At 40.7% G+C, this 24,494-nt stretch overlaps 1 protein-coding gene across 5 annotated transcripts in view; it reads left to right on the forward strand.

The window, feature by feature from the left end:
* The window catches only part of KLHL32 (kelch like family member 32), a 235,362-nt gene that overhangs the window by 174,017 nt on the left and 36,851 nt on the right, over nt 1–24,494 (forward strand). Inside the window, exons 8-13 of one of the 5 annotated variants that reach the window (XM_074948134.1) lie at nt 2,779–2,837; nt 5,883–6,075; nt 9,226–9,320; nt 17,900–18,097; nt 23,080–23,193; nt 23,556–23,707. In XM_074948134.1, coding sequence (XP_074804235.1) covers nt 2,779–2,837; nt 5,883–6,075; nt 9,226–9,320; nt 17,900–18,052 — 500 coding nt within the window. In that variant the 3' untranslated portion in view covers nt 18,053–18,097; nt 23,080–23,193; nt 23,556–23,707. Of the gene's footprint in view, nt 1–2,778; nt 2,838–5,882; nt 6,076–9,225; nt 9,321–14,087; nt 15,343–17,867; nt 18,098–23,079; nt 23,194–23,555; nt 23,708–24,494 lie in introns of those variants that run through there. The other 4 variants (XM_074948135.1, XM_074948133.1, XM_074948138.1 and 1 more) reach the window with 4 other exon arrangements.

The raw sequence follows: 24,494 nt of genomic DNA on the forward strand, positions 1-24,494 counted from the left end.
CAAAATAGTAATCTGGCATCTCATTTCTAAATATTACTGTGCAAGAGAAAAGAAATATGCAAAAGAAATTGAATTATGAAAAAGATCATTGTGTAGCTGTACGTACAGTTGACAGTATACAAGGATGTACAACAACACAGAGCTACATAATATATCCTGAGGTTAGGAAGGGGAATAATCAGAACTTGCCTATGCATATTGTTGCATATGTAATCTACAGAGGCTGTGATAGACAATAAATGGCAACATCTTAGCATGGTGGAAATATTTTGAAATAACACCCTATGTCTGGCTTGTCTGTTTAGATTGTAAACTCTTCAGAGCAAGGACCCCATGTTATTACATGCGTGTACAGTGCCTAGCACAATGGGATTGGCGTCTCAAGACATGGCTATAATATAAATAATCAGTGTTGTCACCCAGCAGTAAAGGGCAATTTGCTTTAATAGATTTGTCCTTAGTTTCTCCTAGATGTGTAAAAAATGTCTGGAGCTGCAAGACATTGAATGGGAGGCTTTTCCTATGAATTGGTTGTGCTATTGACATTGCAGGATGTAGCTTGCTTTTTCCCTTGACCAGGTGTAATATTGTTGCTGCCTGTATTCTAGCCCATAGGATGTGGCATAATAAATAATTGACTTTTGCTTAGGTGAAGTTAAAGATTTATTAACCCAGGATATTAAAAAATAATCACAGCAGGGCACGATGAAATCTTGAGGTTAACAAAATTATGGAGACAATATAGATGTTGTTACAAAGTTTCTAAGTATCTACATACAAAATATCTGGAAATCGCTCTATTTTGGACATTACCTTTAAGTATTACATTTTAAAAAATGAAAGGGAAGGTGAGGTTAGAAGTCAAGGGGAAATATGATTATAGCTTTCTGATGAGCAGCCCGGAAGCAGATTTTGGCAAATGATTTATTAATTATGATGTTTCTAAAGGTAACACTGCACTCTGCCCATAGGAAGACATATGGTCAGATCCTGGGCCCCATTAAGGTCACTTTGTGTCACCAGAGTGCTTCAAAGAGCAATTGAGGATTACTGCAGCATGGGAGAATTCTCTGGCCAGCCCTCCTGGCCACTATCTCAACCCTAGGGTCATTTCAGGGTTTGCTGGGGACAAGAGGAGGTGGAGCTGAAGCGCAGTGCATGACTGGCCCCTTGGGACTAGTTTAGCCAACATGAATTAGAGCTCGTCTGTGGCTGCTGTGACTTGCACTGAAGGCTGATCTACCCCACCCTCCCGCTAATCCAAAAATCAATTTAGAGACCACTTTCTCTCCTTCATGCTCTGCACAGTTGAGGATTGTCACTGACCCAAAGAATTTCTTAAGGCTCTGATGCTGCAATCCAGTCTTCGCGGTGTCCCAAGGATGTGAGTGCGTGAAGGGCTTCACCTGCGTGGATCAGATTACAGCATCGGGGCCTATGAGGATGAACATTTAAAACCAAGAGAGCACAGGGTGATCATATATCAAATCATTAATGTGAAGCATCAATTTGGGCCAAATAATCTATCCTAGGCATTTTGAAGGTATCTTTCATCTTTGTTTGTAAATTATATTGACAGATAAGCAGCCAGGATGCAGTATATGCTTCTTGGCAATGGTTAATGGTGTTCCAGACTTAACCATTGTTGAAGGAGCCCACAGCATACATATGCTAGTTATTCACATGGCTACTTCCATGAGCAAGATATTCTCTTCCTAAATACAAATCTCATTTTGTTCTTCTTTCAGAATTATATGTGAAAGTGATTGTTGTTCTAAGATTCAGCACAATGTTTCTGAATGAAAATGATGCCCCATAGTGCCATTCCTGTTTGGTTACAGCTCTAATCCCCACCTCCAACTTCTAAATTTTCTCCTGTCCTGTGGTTTACTCCATAGGTCCTCTCTTCTCTTTGACTGCCTCTTAGATTGCATACTCCTTGGAGCAGGGACAGTCTAGTCATTTCACCTCTCTGTGCCTCATTTTTCCCATCTGTAAAATGGGTATAATGATATTGACCTCTTTCATAAGTCATTTTGAGATCTACTAACTAAAAGTGCTATATAAGTGCTAGGGATTATTATTATTATTAATCTTTGTCTCTTGAACAGGGATGAGCACACGGAACCACAGAAATGTAGGGCTGGGAGGGACCTTGAGAGGGCATCTAGTTCAGCCCCCAGCACTGAGGCAGGACCAAGTAAACCTAGGTCACCCCTGCCAGGTGATTGTCTAACCTGTTCTTGTCTAAATCTCCAATGACAGGGATTCCATAAACTCCCATGGAAGCCTATTCCAGAATTTAACTATCCTTATAGTTAGAAAGATTGTTCTAATATCTAACCTAAATCTCCCTTGCTGCAGATTAAGCTGATTACTCCTTGTCCTGCCTTCAGTGGACATGGAGAACAATTGAACCATGCTCTTTATAATAGTCCTTAGCACATTTGAAGACTGGTCAGTGTCCTAAACAAATAATATTATTGTACCATGTTTTAGCCCAATGAATTAGCTTTACACAGAGAGATCAATTGTTTATTTGTTTGTTGCTGTTTTGCCTTGTATTCTGGCAACATGGATCAGCTGTGCTAGTTATTAACTAGATCAAAGGTCTAACTGTGTGAAAGTAAAACTGTTAATAAGTAATATAATTACGTCGTAGATTTAATACTGTGATATATAAAATTATAGTCCTAAATGTGCTTGATTTCTTTACTAAGATCTTGGTCTTTTTTGGTACTCGTGAAAACATTTTAACCCATGTAAAATCTCTTGTAGGAGGAGTAACAAATACTGCACAATACCAGAACAGGCTAATGGTCTATGATCCTAAGCAGGTGAGTTTCTGTGTTGTAGGTGTTTGCTTATATGTTTGAATGAACAAGGTATATAACAAATGTATATTAAAGAATACTGGCAGATCAAAAATACTGCCAATTCAAACTGCTAGTGTTTTATACCTACTTTCCACTGTTGTAAATGAGTATACATGTACAGAGTAACAGAGAATAAGGGCCACTGTTTAAAAAAATAATATTCTTTAACTGGGTTACTGAAAGCATTTTAGATTAGCAACACTGAAAACATGTTAAAAATCTACTTATTAATCACCATTTATTCTGCTTCTTTGCTTTTTGCAAACCATTAGCTTTGGACAATGCAAATAAACTAGTCAGTTTCACATACTGGTTCTCCAATGGTAGCCCAGTGTTGCGATATTTCTGCTCCACATGCAGCAGGGAAATGTGTAAAACCAAACAAAAGTGTTTTTGTGAACATAAAACTATTTCTATTAATATTAGGGTTTGTAAAATTTTCATTTACCACAAAAACATAATTTTGGACCTACACTGCCCATCAGTGATCTGTTAAAGTGATTTATTGCAAAGTAGTTGATTAAAATAGATATTTTTGTAAAAAAAAAAAAAAAAGAGAGAGAGAAAGAAATCTGACCATTTTTGATATTGCTAAAGTGCCCATCACTTTATTATCTGAGCACCAAAAATATCTTTTAGGAATTTGGTCATACATTATGTGTTTTGTTTAGGTTAAAATTCTCCAGTAACAACTTCGGAGCACTGGGACATGGTAATATGTCCTTTCCTCTTTTATTAGGGAAACAAACGCCCTAATCCTACAGTCACATCAGCATGAGTGGACTCTCATGCCCCTATAAAAGGATATTGACTTCTGATTGCTGGGTAGGGGCTTTGAGTTTTATATTTAAAGCCAAATTCTACCAACAGATACTTACATGTGACTCCCAGTGGTTTTATGGGGAGCACCACATCTGTATCCAAGAGCAGAAGTTGGCGACAGGAATCACAGTTAACAATTTCTTTTAAAGGGCACATTATGTCATTATTGATTATACAAACAGAGGTTCTGTTATAAATCTTTGTCCATAGTGATCACAGGCTACAGTCTTATTTTGCTTGTGATTTGGGCATCATACTTACATACATTGCCTCCTTTTTGTGTTGTGCATGCTTTGCCTAGATTCCTTAGTTGCTCAGGTATCCCAGCAGACGCACCCTAAAATATCTGTGGCATAGCTACTTCAGCATAACTTGCTAATTGCAGGAGGCCAAGTCTGATACACAAATAGTTAAAGAGGAAGAATGTGTTAGCATTCTTTAAATGAGGTCTGCTTCATGTTTGTACACACATGCTCTTTTTAAAAATTCTGCTGGCATATTGTTTATGGTGGGTACTGGAAAACATCACATCTGCTTGCATCTTGCACAGAATCTCAATAACTCTATCATTCAGCAGTAGTGCTTGTTTCTGTGCTAGGCCTTTGTGGAGAGTCAATAATGCCTGCCATCTGCCACAGAGCACACAGCTACCTGCCAACAAGCAGGCTGGGGTGACCTCTGCTTCCCCACCACTGATTAGTATTCACACGCTGGCTTATTAGGAATGACCCCACCAGGCCCCTCTGTTTCTTTGCCTTTGCAGTGCTTGGCGGCTCACCTGGCAGGCACTGCAGTGGAGGAAGCTAAAGATATAATCAGGGGATGCAGGCAGGCTTTGCAAAGCAGATGGTGTCTATAGTCTTGTGTCAAGGGACTGGACTGCTAATGCAAAAATTAATTCCTAATATTCAAATATTATATATTGTAATGAATAGCTATATACTGTGGAGGCCACTGTCAGAGGCTATTGAGTTACCAAGTTACAGGGTATTTAATATAAGGAATTACCCCACAGACTAATTGTTCTAACTTCCCCCACTAATAAATTAGACCTTTTGTAGCAGGTTGTTTGACTGTTCAAGGTAGCTGGAGCAGTTGTTTTCTGACTCCTAAAGTTTCATATCTTTTTACCCTTAAAAAAGTAGTAAAACTCCTGCAGTGCCTCCTTCCTGGTTAATAAATATTCAAAACCATTTTTCTTATATAAATGATTCAATCAAAATACAGAGGGATAAAGAAAACAAAATGGAATGCACAAATACTTCGGTAAGATGCTATGAGATTTTTTTTTTCCTGTTCCTTTGCTTCCTAAAGATAAACACCGAATAAGTTTCTGAATGGAGGGGGGAAAAAACCCTCTTCCAGCCCTGATATAGCTCCCTGTTCCAGGTTTCAGTGCGATTTACAGAGGAGAGATCTAATACTTTCTTACTGAAGCACGTCAGCACCGCGTTCTATTTTTTTTTAACCGTGACAGGAGAGAGCAACGTCTGAAACCTTTAGTCTTTCAGAAATGTTCTCATGACTTTTTCAGCACAGATACACTTATTTTAATATTATATTGCACCAGGTGAAAATTATAATTGTAATCTACACTCTTGCTTGGAATCTATCCCTTGATTAAAATCTGTCCATGAGTAACTCAGATTCACCATATGTCATGAAAGAAGATTTTTTTCAATATATTCTAAATAAAGGATCAAGGGAGATTAGATGAAAAAGTGAATGTTGGGGGATGGTGGAAATACTGTGTTGTACCATGGGAGAAGAGTCCCTGGCTCACCTGTGCTCCTGTCACATCACTATTTTCATGTTTCAGTTACACTTAAGAAATCAACATTTGGTTGTGTCTTCCATCTGTCCTCTTATCCTGTCAAACCAACAATGCCTGAAGTATAACCAAAGACAACATTTACCACACGGCTACATTCTAAAGAAGTGGGAAAGAACCTCTGAATTCTCCCAAAAGATAAATATTAAAATATAGAGCTACAAAGATTACCAGCTATGGTGTGGGTGTTGGAGTCCAATCAATTGACCAGCTGTTCTAAGTAACATTCAAATTTAGCAATATATTTACACAAGATTTGTGGCTAGTAAGAGGGATGTGTGACACTTGTAGCACTTGCAAGTCTCCAAGGACTGCTGAGCCTGAGACCAGTTTTTCTTTGTTTACATTTCTAGAATAAGTGGATAAGCCGAAGCCCCATGTTACAGAGGAGAGTGTACCATTCCATGGCGGCTGTCCAAAGGAGGCTTTATGTTTTAGGCGGGAATGATTTAGACTACAATAATGATCGGATTCTTGTACGCCACATAGATTCTTATAACATAGACACCGACCAATGGACGCGCTGCAGCTTCAACATGTTGACAGGCAAGTCTTTTTCATGAAATGTACAATGAAAACAATGTTGTGGGAGGGTTTTGTTTTGTTTTGTTTCAGGAGCCTAATTCTCCTCCGTTACAGCACTTTTACAAAGGTGGACCTCCACTGACTTCAGTGGAATCACTCCTGATTTAGGAACCGATGCAAACCCCATTAAAGTCATCAGGAGCCATTGCCTTGCTGCTCTAAGAGAGAAGAGAATCAGGCAGAAAACATTTAAGAAGAGTGTTCTTTTGGAGCATTGCAGGCTACATTTTCAAAATGATGCAACTAAAAGGGGTTTAATTAAACAATCAATAATAAAATGATTAAATCTTATTTCCCCTTTCACTAGGTGCTTAATTGCACCAATGGAAATATCTCACTTTTTTGAGTACACAAAGACAATTCAACTATACCTTGCACTCCATGAAAGTGTAGTTTTATAGGGTCTGCTGCAGGTGGTGGTGGTGGTGTTCAGAGTATTTACGGAGATGCATAACTGTCCCATACTTATTACTACATAATAGTGTCTTAACAGGATGCCAGAAAGGAGTTTATTTATTAGAACTAAATCAAATCAGAGATGAGTAGATTAGCATTGACGGCTGCTGGATTTGCAAACTTCCTCTTGAGTAGCTTGAGGGATCATTGCAGTAACAGCTAGCAAAGCAGTGCACCTCATTTACCTCTGTCACACACATTACCTAGCATCATGACTGTGTGATGTGCCTCTCAGAAATACTATTGCGTATAAGCAGCAGGGAGATACAGCCCAACATTATGCCAGGCAAGTAATGTGTCCCAGGAGTAAACCAGTGGCAGCTGCCTAGGGAGCCGCATTGAAAGAGGCATCTCCAGAACCTTACTGCAGGAATGCTGAGGTCATTCAATCATTGGCCTGACTTGAACAACTGTTCCTTCAGCTGCAGAGTTTCTGTCCGCCCAAATACTGGTTCTTGCATCTGCTCAGTCAGCTGTAAGCGTCCTAGAATCTTGCTCGGTTGTTGCTCAGAATCCTTTGTATAGGCACCACAACAACTTTCTTGATGCAGCCCAGCAAATGAAGCAAAGGATTCAGGAGCTAAAGGCTGAGCAGCAGCGAGAACAAGGAGTTTCCGGAGTTGGTTAAGTTGAGGGAAGGGAGTAATACACAATGGTCACCAAATCCCATCTTCAGGGATTCCTAGGTTGCTTTAAGGGCCAGCCTGATGTCAACATCATTCTTTTAAGTATCGCTTTGAAGTTACTAGTTCTGGATGCAAAGACATAGATAATACATACGTCTGGCTGTTTGGTGGCTGAGTCAGGGAATCAAAATGCTAGACTTAATTGAGTGAAAGGGTGTTGTCATAAATATAAAGGGAAGGGTAAACCCCTTTAAAATCCCTCCTGGCCAGAGGAAAAATCCTCTCACCTGTAAAGGGTTAAGAAGCTAAAGGTAACCTCGGTGGCACCTGACCAAAATGACCAATGAGGAGACAAGATACTTTCAAAAGCTGGGAGGAGGGAGAAAAACAAAGGGTCTGTGTCTGTCTGTGTGATGCTTTTGCCAGAGACAGAACAGGAATGGAGTCTTAGAACTTAGTAAGTAGTCTAGCTAGGTATGTGTTAGATTATGATTTCTTTAAATGGCTGAGAAAATAGCTGTGCTGAATAGAATGAATATTCTATGTGTGTCTTTTTTGTAACTTAAGGTTTTGCCTAGAGGGATTCTCTATGTTTTTAATCTAATTACCCTGTAGGGTATCTACCATCCTGATTTTACAGAGGTGATTCCTTTACTTCTATTAAAAGTCTTCTTGTAAGAAAACTGAATGCTTTTTTCATTGTTCTAAGATCCAAGGGTTTGGGTCTGTGGTCACCTATGCAAATTGGTGAGGATTTTTACCAAACCTTCCCCAGGAAGTGGGGTGCAAGGGTTGGGAGGATTTTGGGGGGAAAGACGTGTCCAAACTACGTTTTTTCAGGAACCCAGATAAAGTTTGGTGGTGGTAGTGGAAATCCAAGGGCAAAGGGTAAAATTAATTTGTACCTTGGGGAAGTTTTAACCTAAGCTGGTAAAAGTAAGCTTAGAAGGTTTTCATGCAGGTCCCCACATTTGTACCCTAGAGTTCAGAGTGGGGAAGGAACCTTGACAGGTGTTCTCTCATATCGATAGATACCTGGAAGTGGTAAAACAGGGGAGGGACTAAACTTTGTTTTAAATTAAGTTTCCTTTCCATCCTTCTCTCCCCCTTCAATGCTTTTAAAGGTGCAGGACTGACAGCCTCTGGCAAAGAACCACTTTGTTTTTGCACAGAATAGGCAGCACAACAGAAGCAGTGGCAATGCGGGCTTCCTCACTTTGGATGTGCCTGAGCACCTCTGAAGTCAATGGGATCAGTAGCAGGGCCTGTGCTTCAAACCTGACGTTGAAGGAATGGTTCCAAGGATGGGGGTACTTTTTCCTCTCTGCCTTCAGTGCTCAGCCTTTCTGTTGAGATTGCCACTAAGGATTCCACTTAGAGCTGTGCTTCGTGATGGGACACAGAGTTTTAAACAGTGTTTACATTTTTCTAGAATGTCATTAAAATGCGCAGATTCCTTAAACAAGCTTTTCCTATTTAAAATAGGAACAACTTCTGCTTTTAGCTATACCCATCTAACCCCGTAAAATTCAAGAGATCTGCACAGGTGCCAGTTTGGCTTCATTGGTCTAACAGTGTATCTTATTAGAGTAGTATGTTTATATTAAACATATGTAATACACACACACGCGTATAGTTGTAGATACATGCACAAGAGGCTTAATTCCTCTTTCAGAGATGTATTGGTATCTACTATTTCTTACACTACTGAAAAGAATGTTTATAAAATATACTTTTCTTTAATACACTTTAAACTTTGCAGTCTGTTCCCTATTCAAGTGTTACTAACCTGGCTTGCAGTGTGTGGTTTTTGGCATCATCTCTGTCCTTCAGGATAGCACTCAAATTGCATTCCTGGGGATAGTACATGATAAGCCCTTCTCTCCACTTTAACTGCCAGGAATTGGTAGTTCTGAAACTGTCATGTTACAGCAAATCTATGTGTATCTCATGAACAAAATCTCTAACTTTTGATGCTAACAGAATTAATTAAAAGATGCAAGTGCTTTCGATTTCCTTTTTGCTTTAGGTCAGAATGAATCTGGCGTTGCTGTCCACAATGGAAGAATATATTTAGTTGGCGGCTATTCTATTTGGACAAATGAGCCTTTGGCATGTATCCAGGTGAGAGATTTAGGTTTCTTTTGAAGTCTCTTCAAATGTTTCTGCAAGGGTCCTTTTTGCATAGCTGTTATCAAAAAGCAAAATTTATCTGAAGTGGCGACAGAAAGAGATTAGGGATGATTCTTATGCAGTCACTGAATCTCTAAAACATACCTGGGAAATGTTGTGGATATTAACAGATTTCCAAGTTAGCAATTAGATTTAATACTTCTGCATAAAATTTTCTGGGACTATAGATTGGGCAATTCCTCTCTTGACAAGATTTGGGTAAAAAAAAAAAAGCACTTGCATATTACCAGGTGCCATGACACTTAAAGTGTCTAAATGGAGGGGGAATGTCCTATTAATTTTTCAGCCCTCTCATTTTCCATAAAGAGGCCAGAAATAACCAGTAATTGATCTAGGTCAAAATTTGGGCTGGAACACCGCAACCTGCCTTAGTTGTGCATGTGTTCATTACTTTGGAGCATGTTTTAAAGTTCCGCTGAGAGCTTTGCCATTGGTACTAGGTTCTCCAGTAAAGTCTTCTGCTGCTCTAGAGTCCATCATAACAGCAACTGCCCTCTTGATCCTTGGCCTTTCATAGATCCCCAAAGCTGTAAATAACCTGTGAAAGTGGGATTATAGAATCACAGAAATATAGGGCTGGAAGGAACGTCAGGACGTCATCTAGGCAGGACCAAGTATACCTAGACCATCCCAGACAGGTGTTTGTCTAAACTGTTTTTAAAAACCTCCAGTGATGGAGATCCCATCTCTTTTGGAAGCCTATTCCAGTACTTAACTATCCTTATAGTTAGAAAGCTTTCCTAATATCTAACCGAAATTGCCCTTGCTCCAGATTAAGCCCATTACTTCTTGTCCCACCTTCAGTGGACATGGGGACACTGATCACCATCCTCTTTATAACAGCCCGTAATGCATTTGAAACTTATTATCAGGACCCTCTGTCTTCTTTCCTCAAAACTAAACATGCCCAGTTATTCTAAACCTTTTGCCATTTGTTGCTCTCCTCTTGACTCTCCAAATTGTCCACATCTTTTCTAAAATGTGGCACCCAGAACTGGACACAGTACTCCAGCTGAGGCCTCACCAGTGCTGAGCAGACCAGGATGGTTACTTTCCATGTCTTACACAACATGCCTCGTGTCATACTACTCTCCTATTAATACACCCTGGAATGATATTAACTTTTTTCACAACTGCATCACATTGTTGGCTCATCCAATAACTCCCAGATCCTTTTTTAGAAACATTACTGCTTAGCCAGTTATTCCCCCTTTGTATTTCATTTGATTTTTCCTTCTTAAGTGTAGTACTTTGAACTCCCCTTTATTGAATTTCATCTTGTTGATTTCGGACCAATTATCCAATTTATAAAGATCATTTTGAATTCTAATACTGTCTGCCAACCCTCCCAGCTTGGTGTTATCCACAAATTTTATAAGTGTACTCTCCATTCAAGTAATTTATGAAAATATTAAATAGTACCACACCCAGGACAGGCCTCTGTGGGACTCCACTAAATACATCCTCACAGTTTGACAGTGAAGCATTGTTAATTACTCTTTTAGTACATTCTTTCTACCAGTTTTGCACTCACCTTATAGTAATTTCATCTAGACCACAATTCTCTACTTATGAGAATGTCAGGTGGGACTGTGTCAAAATCAAAATACATGACTGGCCCCTGGGCCAATAACCCTGTCAAAGAAGGAAAGTAGATTGGACTGGCAAAATTTGTTCTTCACAAATCCATGTTGGCCGTTACTTATCACCTTATTATCCTCTAGATGCTTACAAATTGATTAATAGTTTATTCCAGTATCTTTCCAGGTAGTGAAGTTAGGCCGACTGGTCTGTAATTCTTTGAGTCCTCTTTGTTCCTTTTTTTTAAAGTTTGGTGCTATGTTTGCCCTTCTCCAGTCCTCTGGGACCTCACTTGTCCTCTACACGTTCTTAAAGATAATCGCTAACCATTCGTTCGGCTAGTTCCTTATGTACCTAAGGGTGATTTTTGTCAGGATCTGTTGAAGTGAATACATCAAACTTATCAAAATATTCTTCAACCTGTTCTTTCCCTATTTTGGCTTGTATTCCTTTCACCTTGTTAATTTTATTTGTGTTGAGTATTCAGTCACCATTATCTTTTAAGAAAGACTGAAACTAAACAGATATTAAACACCTCCACCTTCTTGAGGTCATCTGTTAATAGTTCTCCTATGCTAAGTAGTGGAACTACATTTTCCTTCAACCTTTCTCTTGCTCTTATGTATTTATAGAACCTCTTCTTATTGCCTTTGGTGTCCTGTGCTAGGTGTAACATATTTTGTTTCTTAGCCTTTCTGATTTTGTCCCTACATGCTTGTGCTATTGTTTTGGACTGATCCTTAGCAATTTGTCGCTGTTTCCACTTTCTGTAGGATTCCTTTTTAATCTGCAGATCATTAAAGAGCTCTTGATGGAGCCGTATCAGCATCTTACTATTCTCCCTATCTTTCCTTCTCCTCAGAATAGTTTGCTGCTGCACCTTTAATATTGTCTCTGAGAAACTGCCAGTTCTCCTAAACAACTTGTTCCCTTACATTTTCTTCCCATATATTTCCCTATGTTTTAAGTTTGGTGGAGTCCAATATCTTTATTCTGCTGCTCCCACTCCTTCCTTTCCCTATAATCATTAAATCTGTAATTGCACGATTACTTTCATCCAAATTGCCTTCCACCTTCAGATTTGCCTCAATTCCTCCCTGTTACTCACCTTGTTATTTTCTTCATCTTCAGAAACAAAACTGTCCCTAATACATTTCAAGAACTTATTGGACATTTTGTTTTGCCATACTACTTTTCCAATAGATGGCTGGATAGTTAAAATCCCACATTACTACTAAGTCTTGTTTTGGATATTTATGTTATTTTTACTAGAAATTCCTTATCTACCTCTTTCTGACAGTAGACTCCTACATGATGTTGCCCCTGATTTCCCACACATACTTTTATCTTCACCCAGAGACATTCAGCTGGTCTGCCAGTCACCTCCTTCTGGATCTCAGAACAAGTGTATATATTCTTGATGTATAATGCAACACCTCCTCCCTTTTTCCCCTGCCTGTCCTTTGTGAACAAGCTATACCCCTCAGTATTCTAGTCACACGATTTATCCCACCAAGTTTCAGTGATGCCACTTAAGATGTAATTTCTTATATACTAATACTTCCAGGTCTTCCCCATATTCCTTGTATTTGTGTATAGACATCTAAAATGTTGAGCAGTTCCCCCACTGTTTTCTCCCTTGTTGCTTCTATGACCCTAATGTAATTTTCTATTCGCCGACATCTAGTAAGGTCATTTCACACGCGCACACACACACACTGTCTCTCTCTCTTTCTCACTTATAGCCCTGTGTGGATACAAATTTATATCTGCAGATATAAATTGGCTTCCACGGAACCGCAGGGGCTCTCCCGGGAACCACAGCGGCGAAGGGAGCAGAACGTGGGGCCGCCGCTCCTCTGGCACAGCTGTACCGCCCCCAGTCCCGCCCACTGGGGCAGGCACCAGGCTCATCAGCAGCTGTCCCTGGTCGCGCTCTTGTGTTCAAGCGGTGTGCACGCCCCCAGACAGTTGCGTGGAAGGGATGGGGGCAGAGCTGAGGGCAGGGCTGCGGGCAGTATAGCTGTGCTGGAAGAGCTGCCAGCACTGGCTCCTGGGAGTGGCAGCCCCAAGTTCTGCTGCTTTCTCAGCTGTGGTTCCCAGGAGAGCCCTGCGGTTCCACGGATACTGATTTATATCTGCAGATATCCACATACGCGGATATAAATTTGTATCCACACAGGGCTCTGTATATACTTACCTCTGGGCTTTAGGTGACTTATTTTCATTTTTCTGAGTGATGCAGAGCCCCAGCTGTAGAACCATCAGTGATGACAAGTTGAGTGGGGTAACATAATTTACTTGGTCAATTGTAAATGGAAAATTAATTCACAATGGCTTGGATAGGAACACTGTACAGTGCACAAAATGTAACAAACAGCACAATATCAAGTTGGGAAACGTACTAACAAACACACTTGTTTATAATCTGTGGGACCTTTTGAGTATTATTTCATCTCTGTTTAAATACTACTTGATGGGAAGTGAAAATGCATTTTGGGTCCTGCTTTTGCGTGGATGTTTCCCCACATCACAGAACCATCTCAGAACTGGCAGTCTGCCCAAGAGAGACCCGGGCCTAGAAGAAAAAAATATAACAAATGAGAAAGTGCTTTGGCAGAGCTGTAAGTGTTGACTACATATGCTCTCAGTTGCTGGCATGCGGCCTAGCTTTAACCAGCACTATAAGCCCTTCTATTTTCAAATTCAGCATGCTGTTCCCTTTTTCTGAAGAAAAGCACTTTTCTCTGGATGTCTTCATTTACTCTGTCATTCAGCTGGCCCTGAGTTCCCTCGCTCCTCTAAATACCAGTTTGATAAATGATTCATATTTCATAGTAATGGTTTAGTGTTTCAGTGCAGAGTTCTACATGTGCAGCCATGCAAGTGTAGAGCTAGTAAGTGGGATCAAATTTTACCATTTGCTATTAAGTGACGGTTAGGATAAGATTTGGGTGATATGGACATTAATACATCACTTGATCCCTAAATAAAAGCCATTGGGCTGAAACTGCATTTCCTTGGGATTAATAAGTGTATACAATATATGCCAGCAAATTTGTTGCCTATTTCTTCTGTGATCCTTGAAATATTATTTTCAGCATTTTGGTCCTGCAGGTGCTGGATATTAGCAAGGAAGGGAAAGAAGAAGTATTCTACGGGCCTACACTTCCTTTTGCTTCTAATGGAATAGCAGCATGCTTCCTTCCAGCTCCCTATTTCACATGCCCGAACCTCCAGACTTTACAAGTGCCTCACCACAGGATTGGCACTATGTGAGAAAAAGAATGCACCATCCATAAAAGCAAAAGGGGGGGAAAAGCGCTGCATACAGCAATTTCACATTTGGATCAATTAAGCATGAAATGCTCCTTTATCTTCTACACATTTGTCTTAAAGTCAAATAACAATAGGCAAAAAAATGAACATTTTTTTCACTAAAGGCTCCACACCTCAGTCTGCAATTTCTCTCTGGCCCAAATTAGGAACATACACTTCATACTAACCTGTTTGCCATTTTCTCTGGGTGACAACTTGTTACCTGCCTCTATTTAAATTCTTTATACATCTTTGAAAGGCATTCTGAGTGCACCCAGCATCCTGCCTGGCCTATTGTTCTTGGGGTCTGCACATTAAATGGATGGCCAGTGGCCCTGTTCAAAGACAATATAATACAATGTTTATAAGCTTAACAAGGACAATATTCTATTATGCTAAATTATTCAACTTCCTAGGTACCTGTGGCAAAAAGGATAAATGCATTGACCTTCAGTTCCCAACTTCTTCACCACTGAAGTTTCTCATTTAAGAAAACTTTATTGGAAATTTATATAGCGTGAAGCATAATAAAGTAAAAAAACAACCAAACCTCTTTCCTCTTTAAATGTATTATGGGCATCTACCAAGAAACTGATTTTTTGCATCTCATCCGAATACAGAATACACTGAAGTTTCAGTGGCTATTACTGTACAACACTGTACTGAACCTACTTGTCGAAGAAATTGATATACAAAATTATCTTTATTTACCAAGGTCTACTTTTAAATGTTATCTTCTATCAGATGATCAATTCTTCCTGATACCAGCAATCTTTTAATGATTGGAAATAACCTCTTTACTATATAATTAAAATGCACCATTTACTTCATATTTTTAGTAGCCAGTTTGTAAAGGGTTACCATATTTACAATTCTCAATGAACAGTCTCATTTTGTCCAACATATGGTACCACAAATCACTGGCTTCCAGAGGCTAAATCAGCGTATAATAAAGTCAATATTTTATTTCTTTCAATTTATATAGTGTCCTATGCAATACTCCAGGCATATGTACAATTTATAATAAAACCAAACCATTATATTCTGGTTTTCTCTGGCTATTGTGACCCCTGCCCTTTTTTTTGATGTTTTTGCCATTTATTTGCAAATATGTGACAACATGGGTGTTCGTAAATATTAACCAAGAAGAATACTATTAAACCTCTCGGTTGATGACCTACGGCCACGATGCATTTCTCTGATCTATGTACTTATAGGTCCCATACCACCATAATATTTGAACAGATCTCAGAACATGAAATTACCATGAATAGCAACAGGAATTCTAAGTCCAGAATAGTATCAAGGAATACCCAGTGCATTTTTGGAGAGGAGCATTTTGCTCTTAGTCCAACGAGAGCTGTTACTGAGTCAAATAAATTTGATCATACAGATGGTAACTCTTTTCAGGGCTACTGTTAGTGATAAAAGGAAGTTCTACTTATCCCATCTGATTCTTCTTCTTGGAGTTGTCCTTAGGAAACTTCACCTTTTCAATGTGTGTCAGCATAGATTTTGTATCAAAAATTGTTTTGTCAATTGTCCTAGACAACTTAATGGTAGACAGGGTAGAAGAGATCTAACTGCATATTTGTCACTGGGAATGATTATCTGAGCACTGACAATACTTTCTTTCCATGAAGACTCAGCTGTGAAGAAGTTTAGATCAAGATATTTCCCCCCCCCAACTGCATGGCTCATGGGTCTCGAAGGTCACTGAATTTTTTATTTTGCTGCAGACCAGCATCCAGAGGCATTTCTTAGTTTCTCCATACGGAACAGGAATCCTTGAAAACTTACTCTGACTTTAGAAAGTAATCTCCCTACATAGTGTATGGGGTCTATGCCTTGCTTTGTATTTGGAATTTCCAGGACTGAGTTGTTTGTATTTTCCAGCAGCATCGTTTTATTCTCTAGGGAGCATGGTCTAAGTGATGGGAGCAGGGGTCTGAGAGTCAGGGCCCCCAGCTTCTGATACTGGTTCTGCATATGAATGAGTCGTCAACCTCTAGTCTGATTTCCCCCATCTAGAAAAGGTGTATATACTACTACCCATTTCACTGGTGTTGGGAGAACTTATTGAAGTTTGTAAAGCACTGAGACAGACAAAAGTTCCCAGGATATTTTCTGCATTTACACATCTTGTTTTGGTATTTTAATTTTTGTAAACCCCAGTCCACTCACCAGTCCCCCATATGGTCGGCTAGCCACAGCTGTGAAGTTATAGTTAAAAGGTTTCTTTCAGAAGGACAGAGGATTACCATTTTTTTAACTGCCCATTTACCCATGGCAGCAGGCTGTGTAGAAAGTTTCTAGAACTTGGAGTGGCATTAGTTTCCTTATGCAAAGCTGCATGTGCCGTACAGTTCAAGGACCGACAGGCAGGAGAGTATATGGCAAGAAAAAGTTATCACATTTGCTCTGGTCTTTCAACACTTTTACTGCTCTGGTTGTAATCATCAATTGTCTATCCTGGTGAATAGCAGCTTTAAACAGCTGTGCAACTGCATTACATTAGTCTTAGCATTCCAGAGCCAGAGAACATAGCCTATGCTTCAATTAGTGTCAGGATTCTGCTCCAGCAATCACAGACTCTTTCATGTTGACCACTTACCTTTATAGAATCATAGAATATCGGGGTTGGAAGGGACCTCAGGAGGTCATCTAGTCCAACCCCCTGCTCAAAGCAGGACCAATCCCTAAACTAAAACATCCCAGCCAGGGCATTGTCAAGCCTGACCTTAAAAACCTCTAAGGAAGGAGATTCCATCACCTCCGTAGGTAACACATTCCAGTGCTTCACCACCCTCCTAGTGAAAAAGTTTTTCCTAATATCCAAACTAAACCTCCCCCATTGCAACTTCAGACCATTACTCCTCGTTCTGTCATCTGCTACCACTGAGAACAGTCTAGATCCATCCTCTTCGAAACCCCCTTTCAGGTAGTTGAAAGCAGCTATCAAATCCCCCCTCATTCTTCTTTTCTGCAGACTAAATAATCCCAGTTCCCTCAGCCTCTCCTCATAAATCATGTTCTCTAGCCCCCTATACCTTCTGCATACTGTGCTATTTGCAGCTTCAGTTATAGAACATGCAGACTTACACCTGACTCCAAGAGGGAGGAAGAATTCTACTTTTTAGTGCCTAAAGTTAGGGAGTGCCATTTATCTTTTACCAAGTGAGAGATTATGCAAAGAGGCACTCCCTGGTGCCAGCGGGGTATACTGTGCTCTAGGCAGGAATGGGGGTGAGCAGGTGATGGTTTCAAGAAGGCAGCTTTGACTAGCAACTGGAGTTCTGTAGGAGTCCTCCTGGCGGAGGCTATGCAGTGGATGCAATTGAATCAGCACATCCCCAACTAGTGCCACCCATTTCTGAGGCTGGACGGGCTGCAGGCTCCTTGGTGTGGGTGCCTTCCATAGGCCCAGTCTCTACAGAGACTTCAGTGGTGTGAAATTTACCAAATCTTCTGCCAACGCAAATCTTGGAGTGAATCAAACCCAGCATCCGTTCCTGCCAAGTCACCAGTTTTGACTCTGCGGTCTAATAGAAGATATGTCCAACTGCTGTTTTTTGACAGAGCCTTAAGTTGTCACTTTACTTTTGGACCAGAAAAGGAAAAGAATGTTTTCTACATGGCCAGTCTACTCTATGAGTGAAAGAAGAAGAGAAGAAAACAGTGGGAAAGCTGATGGTAACATAATTCGCTTGGGCTTCCAACTGGAGAAAAGAGTGTGGAGTAATGGACAAGATCTCAAGCAATAACAACTCACTCAAGCCTCTTCACCAGCTTAATAAGGGGAAATAGCGGTAAGACTGAATAATTCAGTAGTGGGGCTATACATTGTTGGGATACAGGCCATATGGGTACTGCTCATTTTCTTATTTTTATTGACTAAATCTGCTAGCATCTGGAAGTAGATCTTTGAGTCACAAGATCTTGAGCTGTAATGAATCATCCAATACTTATATCCTGTGGTCTATTTTTTAGGTCACACCCATAAAGAGTAATATTTACCTTTTATATAGTGCATTTTGTCCCAAAGGATATGGAGGTGTCTTATCAGTTGTACATTTAGGCACCACATCACCAGTGACTGAAATTCAGCCATCTCATGTGGCTTATCTGATGATTCCTGAGCATAGTGCTAAGACACTGGTTTGACACAGATGAAAGAACACTGATAACATCAACTTCACTTTCTACAGCATCTTCATTTTCCCTTGAGCATTTCACATCCAAGCACTGACCAAAGAAATATTGAGATGTTGTGGCCCAGTTGTCAGTATCAAGAAAATTTTGTAGAATATGTTTTTTAAAATCCCAGTATATCTATTGTATGCTGTATATTCATGATTTATTGACTTTCAGGTAGAGTACCTGGACCTGAGATAGAATTACAAAAGTTTGTACTGTTTTGCCTTGAGGTTTGCCTAGGGTTCTTTTTTTTCCCCTACCCATATAGAAATGTAGTACATCAGTTGCAGGATCTGGAAGAAAGAGATAACTGAACATGCACACAAGCAGAAACAACTTAGGCAGAATGTGGAACAAGTGTGAAAAAAGGCAGCATCTGTTTACGGAAAATTAAAATGTAGAATAAATTAAGAGGGCAAGCTTACAATACTTTCTCCGCAGTCAAGAGTTTGCAGGGAAGGAAGACTTGGCAGGCAGTTTAAGAATGTAGATTATGTAAAGGGATATCATCATTTTGTTTCTGGGAAAATTACTTAGATTTTTTTCAAAATAATCTTTGAAAAAAGGAGAGAATATCAGCATCCAATGGTATTTTCAGTAGAGATTATCTTGTTAGAATGCAAAGCTACAGCAGCTTTTCTATAATGCTCAAAAAAACTCAAAAAAATTATATATAAGAAATCAAGATACCTTCTGCAGGAGCACTGCTTGTCTAAGGATATGTCTCCACTACGAAATTAGGTCGAATTTATAGAAGTCGATTTTTTAGAAAGCGGTTTTATACAGTCGATTGTGTGTGTCCCCACTAAGCACATTAAGTCGGCGGAGTGCATCCACAGTGCCGAGGCTAGTGTCGACTCTCGGAGCATTGCACTGTGGGTAGCTATCCCACAGTTCCCGCAGTCTCCGCCGCCCATTGGAATTCTGGGTTGTGCTCCCAATGCCTGATGGGGCAAAACCATTGTCGTGGGTGGTTTTGGGTACATGTCAGTGGCCCCTCCCTCCATGGAAGCAACGATAGCAATCGTTTCGTGCCTTTTTTCCGTGCAGGCGCCATACTGCTTTCAACAGACGGTGCAGTAGGACTGCAAACCCTCGTCATTGAATAACTGCTTCTGCTGCCACTCTGCTCTCCTGGTGCCATGAATAAACTTCACAGGTCCTCCCGTCATTCTTTATAAATATCTATTCTCCACTGCTTCTGCTGCAATTCTGCTCTCCTGTTCTTGTCTCGCCATACCACGGCAAGCGTGCAGCCCGCTGAGCTCAGCTCACTGACACCGCCGCTGTTGTGTCCTGGTGCTGCTGGCAGCAGACGGTGCAGTAGGTCTGCAAAACTCTGCTGTCCTGCTCTCCTGGTGGTCTAGCAGGTCCTCTATATGACAGTCGTCATCCGCTGCAACTCTGCTCTCCTGGCGCCATGAATCCACCTTGCAGGTCCTCTCGTCGTTCTTTATAAATATCTATTCTCCAGTGCTTCCGCTGCAACTCTGCTCTCCTGCTCTTGTCTCACCATACCACGGCAAGCGTGCAGCCTGCTCAGCTGACGGTGCAGTAGGTCTGCAAAACTGGTCATCCAAACACCGCTTCCCCTGCAACTCTGCTCTCCTGCAGACACCATACTACGGCAAGCATAGAGCCCGCTCAGATCACCGCAGCAGTTATGAGCACTGTAAACACCTTACACATTATCATGCAGTATATGCAGAACCAGAACCTGCAAAAGCAGGCGAGGAGGCGATGGCAGTGCGGTGACAAGAGTGATGAGGACATGGACATAGACTTCTCTCAAAGCACGGGCCCTGGCAATGTGGACATCATGGTGATAATGGGGCAGGTTCATGCCGTGGAATGCCAATTCTGGGCCTGGAAAACAAGCACAGACTGGTGGGACTGCAAAGTCTTGCAGGTCTGGGACGATTCCCAGTGGCTACAAAACTTTTGCATGCGTAAGGGCACTTCCATGGAACTTTGTGACTTGCTTTCCCCTGCCCTGAAGCGCAAGAATACCAAGATGAGAGCAGCTCTCACAGTTCACAAGCGAGTGTCAATAGCCCTCTGGAAGCTTGCAATGCCAGACAGCTATCGGTCAGTCGGGAATCAATTTGGAGTGGGCAAATCTACTGTGGGGGCTGCTGTGATACAAGTAGCCAATGCAATCAAAGATCTGCTGATGTTTTCGGGTTAACGTTAAGCACAAACCCAACTAAACCACCACCCCCCCGCCACACCCACCCAATTCTCTGCGATGATCGCTTCTCCCCACCACGTGGCTAACGGGGATAATTTCCTTTCAGCCACAGGCAAACAGCCCAGCAGGAACGGCCACCTCTGAATATCCCCTTAATAAAATTCCCCTATTTCAACCAGGTGACCATGAATGATATCACTCTCCTGAGGCTAACACAGAGGGATAAAGAACAGATGGTGCTTGAATGCCAGCAAACACTGGGACCATACACTGCAATGCTTTCTTATGCAATGATTCCAGACTACGTGCTACTGGCCTGGTGTGGTAAAGTGTCCTGCCATGGAGGACGCAATAAGGCTGCCCTCCCCAGAAACCTTTTGCAAAGGCTTTGGGAGTACCTCCAGGACAGCTTCATTGAGATGTCCCTGGAGGATTTCTGCTCCATCCCCAGACACGTTAACAGACATTTCCAGTAGCTGTACTGGCTGCGAATGCATCCCAAGTATTCAGGGCAAATTAATCATTAAACACGCTTGCTTTTCAACCGTGTATTATATTTACAAAGGTACACTCACCAGAGGTGCCTTCTCAGCCTTCAAGGTCCGGGAGCATGGGTTGGGAGGGTACTGTCTCCAGGGTGATAAACAGTTCCTGGCTGTCGGGGAGAATGGTTTCGCCGCTTCCCTATCTTCAACCTCCTCCTTCCCAAAATCCTCATCCCTGTTATGTGAGACTCCCTTGCAGGAGTCAACATACAGGGGTGTGGTAATTGTAGGGGTACCCCCTAGAATTGCATACAGCTCATCATAGAAGCGGCATGTCTGGGGATCTGACCCCTAGCGGGCATTTGCCTCTTTGGTTTTTTGGTAGGCTTGCCTGAGCTGCTTAAGTTTCATGTGGCACTGCTGTGGGTCCCTGTTATAGGCTCTGTTCTTCATGCCCTTGGAGATTTTTTCAAATATTTTGGCATTTCGTCTTTTGGAACAGAGTTCTGATAGCACAGATTCATCTCCCCATATACCGATCAGATCCAGTACCTCCCATCTGGTCCATGCTGGAGGTCTTTTGCGATTCTGGGACTCCGTGGTCACCTCTGCTGATGAGATCTGCATGGTCAACTCTGCTGATCAGCTTGCCACGCTGGCCAAACAGGAAATGAAATTCAAAAGTTCATGGGGCTTTTCCTGTCTACCTGGCCAGTGCATCCAAGTTGAGAGCGCTGTCCAGAGCGGTCACAATGGAGCACTCTGGGATAGCTTCCGGAGGCCAATACCGTTGAATAGCATCCACACTACCCCAAATTCGACCCGGCGATGTCAATTTCAGCGTTAATCCCCTTGTCAGGGAGTACAGAAATTGATTTTCAGAGCCCATTAAGTCGACAAAAATGGCTTCGTCATGTGGATGGGTGCAGGGTTAAATCGATCTAAAGCTGCTAAATTCGACCTAAATTCATAGTATAGACCCGGGCTAAGGCATAATTTAGCAACATCACACTGCCTATACGAAATGGAAGTTGCATCATCTCCATTTTTCTTCATGTCCACCTCTCTCCTATAATTCCTTAGTGAATCTAAGTTGCTTGTATATTTTTTAATGTATTGAATGTTTGCCCTTCAACCAATTTCTGACCATTTTCTGATAAAATAAATATGTACCTTTAAGACATATCTGTATAAATAATATCAACTGTGAAATATAAGCCTAGAGTATGGAAGTCTAATTTGCCAGACTAGCTGTGCCAGGTTTTGATGTTGCTCGCAGAATTCATCACGTGGACTAAAATGATAATTTTATATTAACCTTTTTACCAAAAGAGACACAAGAGGGAAATCAATTTACAACTGATAAATATGGGGTATTCGGTTGGTATTAGGATAACTTACTTATACAGTAATGTCCTGTTCAAATGTAAGAGGCAAACTCTTCCAGGAACTACACTGTAGGGCTTAATAAGTTGGTCTAGAAAATGCAGTGAATTTTGGCCCCAATCCTGTAACCCCTTTGAGGTGGGCAAAGTCCTGTACCTGTAACAAGACCACATAGATCAAGATACAGAATGAGGGTCTTTTAGTTAACAGTTGCTTTTCATCTGTGTAGTGGCAGACCACCATCTTCAAAAGGTTTTGTTTTGTAAGTAGCTCAAAGAAGTGTTTTGAGACAAAACTTACTTCCTAACCATACTTTTGTTTTAGAATACTTCTGTGTATTCTAAAACAATCTAACTCTGCTATGACATGTTGACACCGCACTGGGTTTTTATCGTCAGTATATTTTTGTAACCATTTCTAACAGAAGGGCTGGTTACATCACATTTTAAATACAGAAGCAGCTAAAAATAATTCAGATAAATTAGGATGAAATGTAGTGCCTAAAAAACCTCCCAACATATCTAATTTTCAGAAGCTACAGAAGAGGGAAAAAGACGACTGCAGTAATGCCTATTATCAATTTCTTGAGGGAAATATCGCAATTCCATTTAAATGGACAGTTATGGAAGTTTTCATAAATGACCATGTAAGTAGTGTATGTTACTGGAAGCTCATGTTCTGTATAATTACACAAAAGACTGTACAGATCTTTATTCTTTGCATGTGTGCACTGCCTTAGTCCATCATAAAAGGGTAAAATTTGCTATCTTATGAGCTATTTCATCTTAGGAAATGCCCCCTCGCTTCATTTTTTGTTAGTGAAAATGGAAGCGAGGCATAATTTAATACATCTTGTTCTTGCTTTCCAATAACAATACAAAAATGTTAAATTCTTACAAAATAGATGTACATTTCCATGGTAATAATGCAAGTTAGTGTGAATTTTTAACAATGTTTTTTTCCTTTCCTTTCCTTTTCTTTTTTTTTCTTTTTTTTTTTTTTTAAAAGAATCATGTTAGGGTTCAAAAAGAAAAAGAAAAGGAAAAAAAAGGAATCTGCAGTTTGGCATGGCGTGTTGGAGAGTTGTTCTATACCAAAGTGTGTTGGATCAGAGGAGATCAGTATCCTGAATTCTGTAATAGAGGAAATATATAACAAAGGTATTTTATTTTTATCCAGTTATCAGTGCTGTGTGTCTCAGTGTGGAAAGCCTTCCTCATACACACACAGTAACAGTACTGAAGCAGATATCAGAGTAAAAGAAAGATGTATAAATGAGGCTTTTGTTACACTGACAGCAGCCCTCCTGCTGCCTTTTTTTATGAGGGTGGGGGAGAGAGAAATGACATTTAATGAGCCAGTGTAGTAGTTTTGAAAACTTTAACAGAAATTTAATATTTGATCAAAATACCATTGAATACTGCTATCTTGTGATTACAATCATCGCTGTAGGGATGATGGTGAATAATGTCATAAATGTCTTAGAAAGTCAACAGCTCATATATTCATAAAGTGAGCTGGACAAAGCATATGCATATAAGTCTTGTTGAATTCCATTAGCAATCCTAGCTACAGTCTTATTCGCTGGGTTTTCCTCTTGATTATGGAAATAAGTCACAAATGCTATAAAACGCCTAAGCCTAAGAGCAATATTACTTTAACAATGTACTACAAAACATGGAGACCATTTCTGCTGTTATGTTTTTTGAAGTGGCACTGCTTCATTACGATACTAATGAGGATCCCACAGGGGAAACCTGTAAAGGGCCAAATCGCAAGGATGGAGCAAAGCTGGCATAAAAGGACTTAGTACTCAATTTTAAAATATTGCAGGGCTGAACAGAATCTACAATCCCTTGCAGGCAGGATGCCTGAAGAGCTGGGTAAAACTCCTGCTACCATAAATGGGGAGGAGACATAAATGTGGCCCGTTGCGTCCCTTGCATG

Source organism: Natator depressus, chromosome 3 (genome assembly GCF_965152275.1).
Source record: "Natator depressus isolate rNatDep1 chromosome 3, rNatDep2.hap1, whole genome shotgun sequence".
Classification (NCBI taxonomy): domain Eukaryota; kingdom Metazoa; phylum Chordata; order Testudines; family Cheloniidae; genus Natator; species Natator depressus.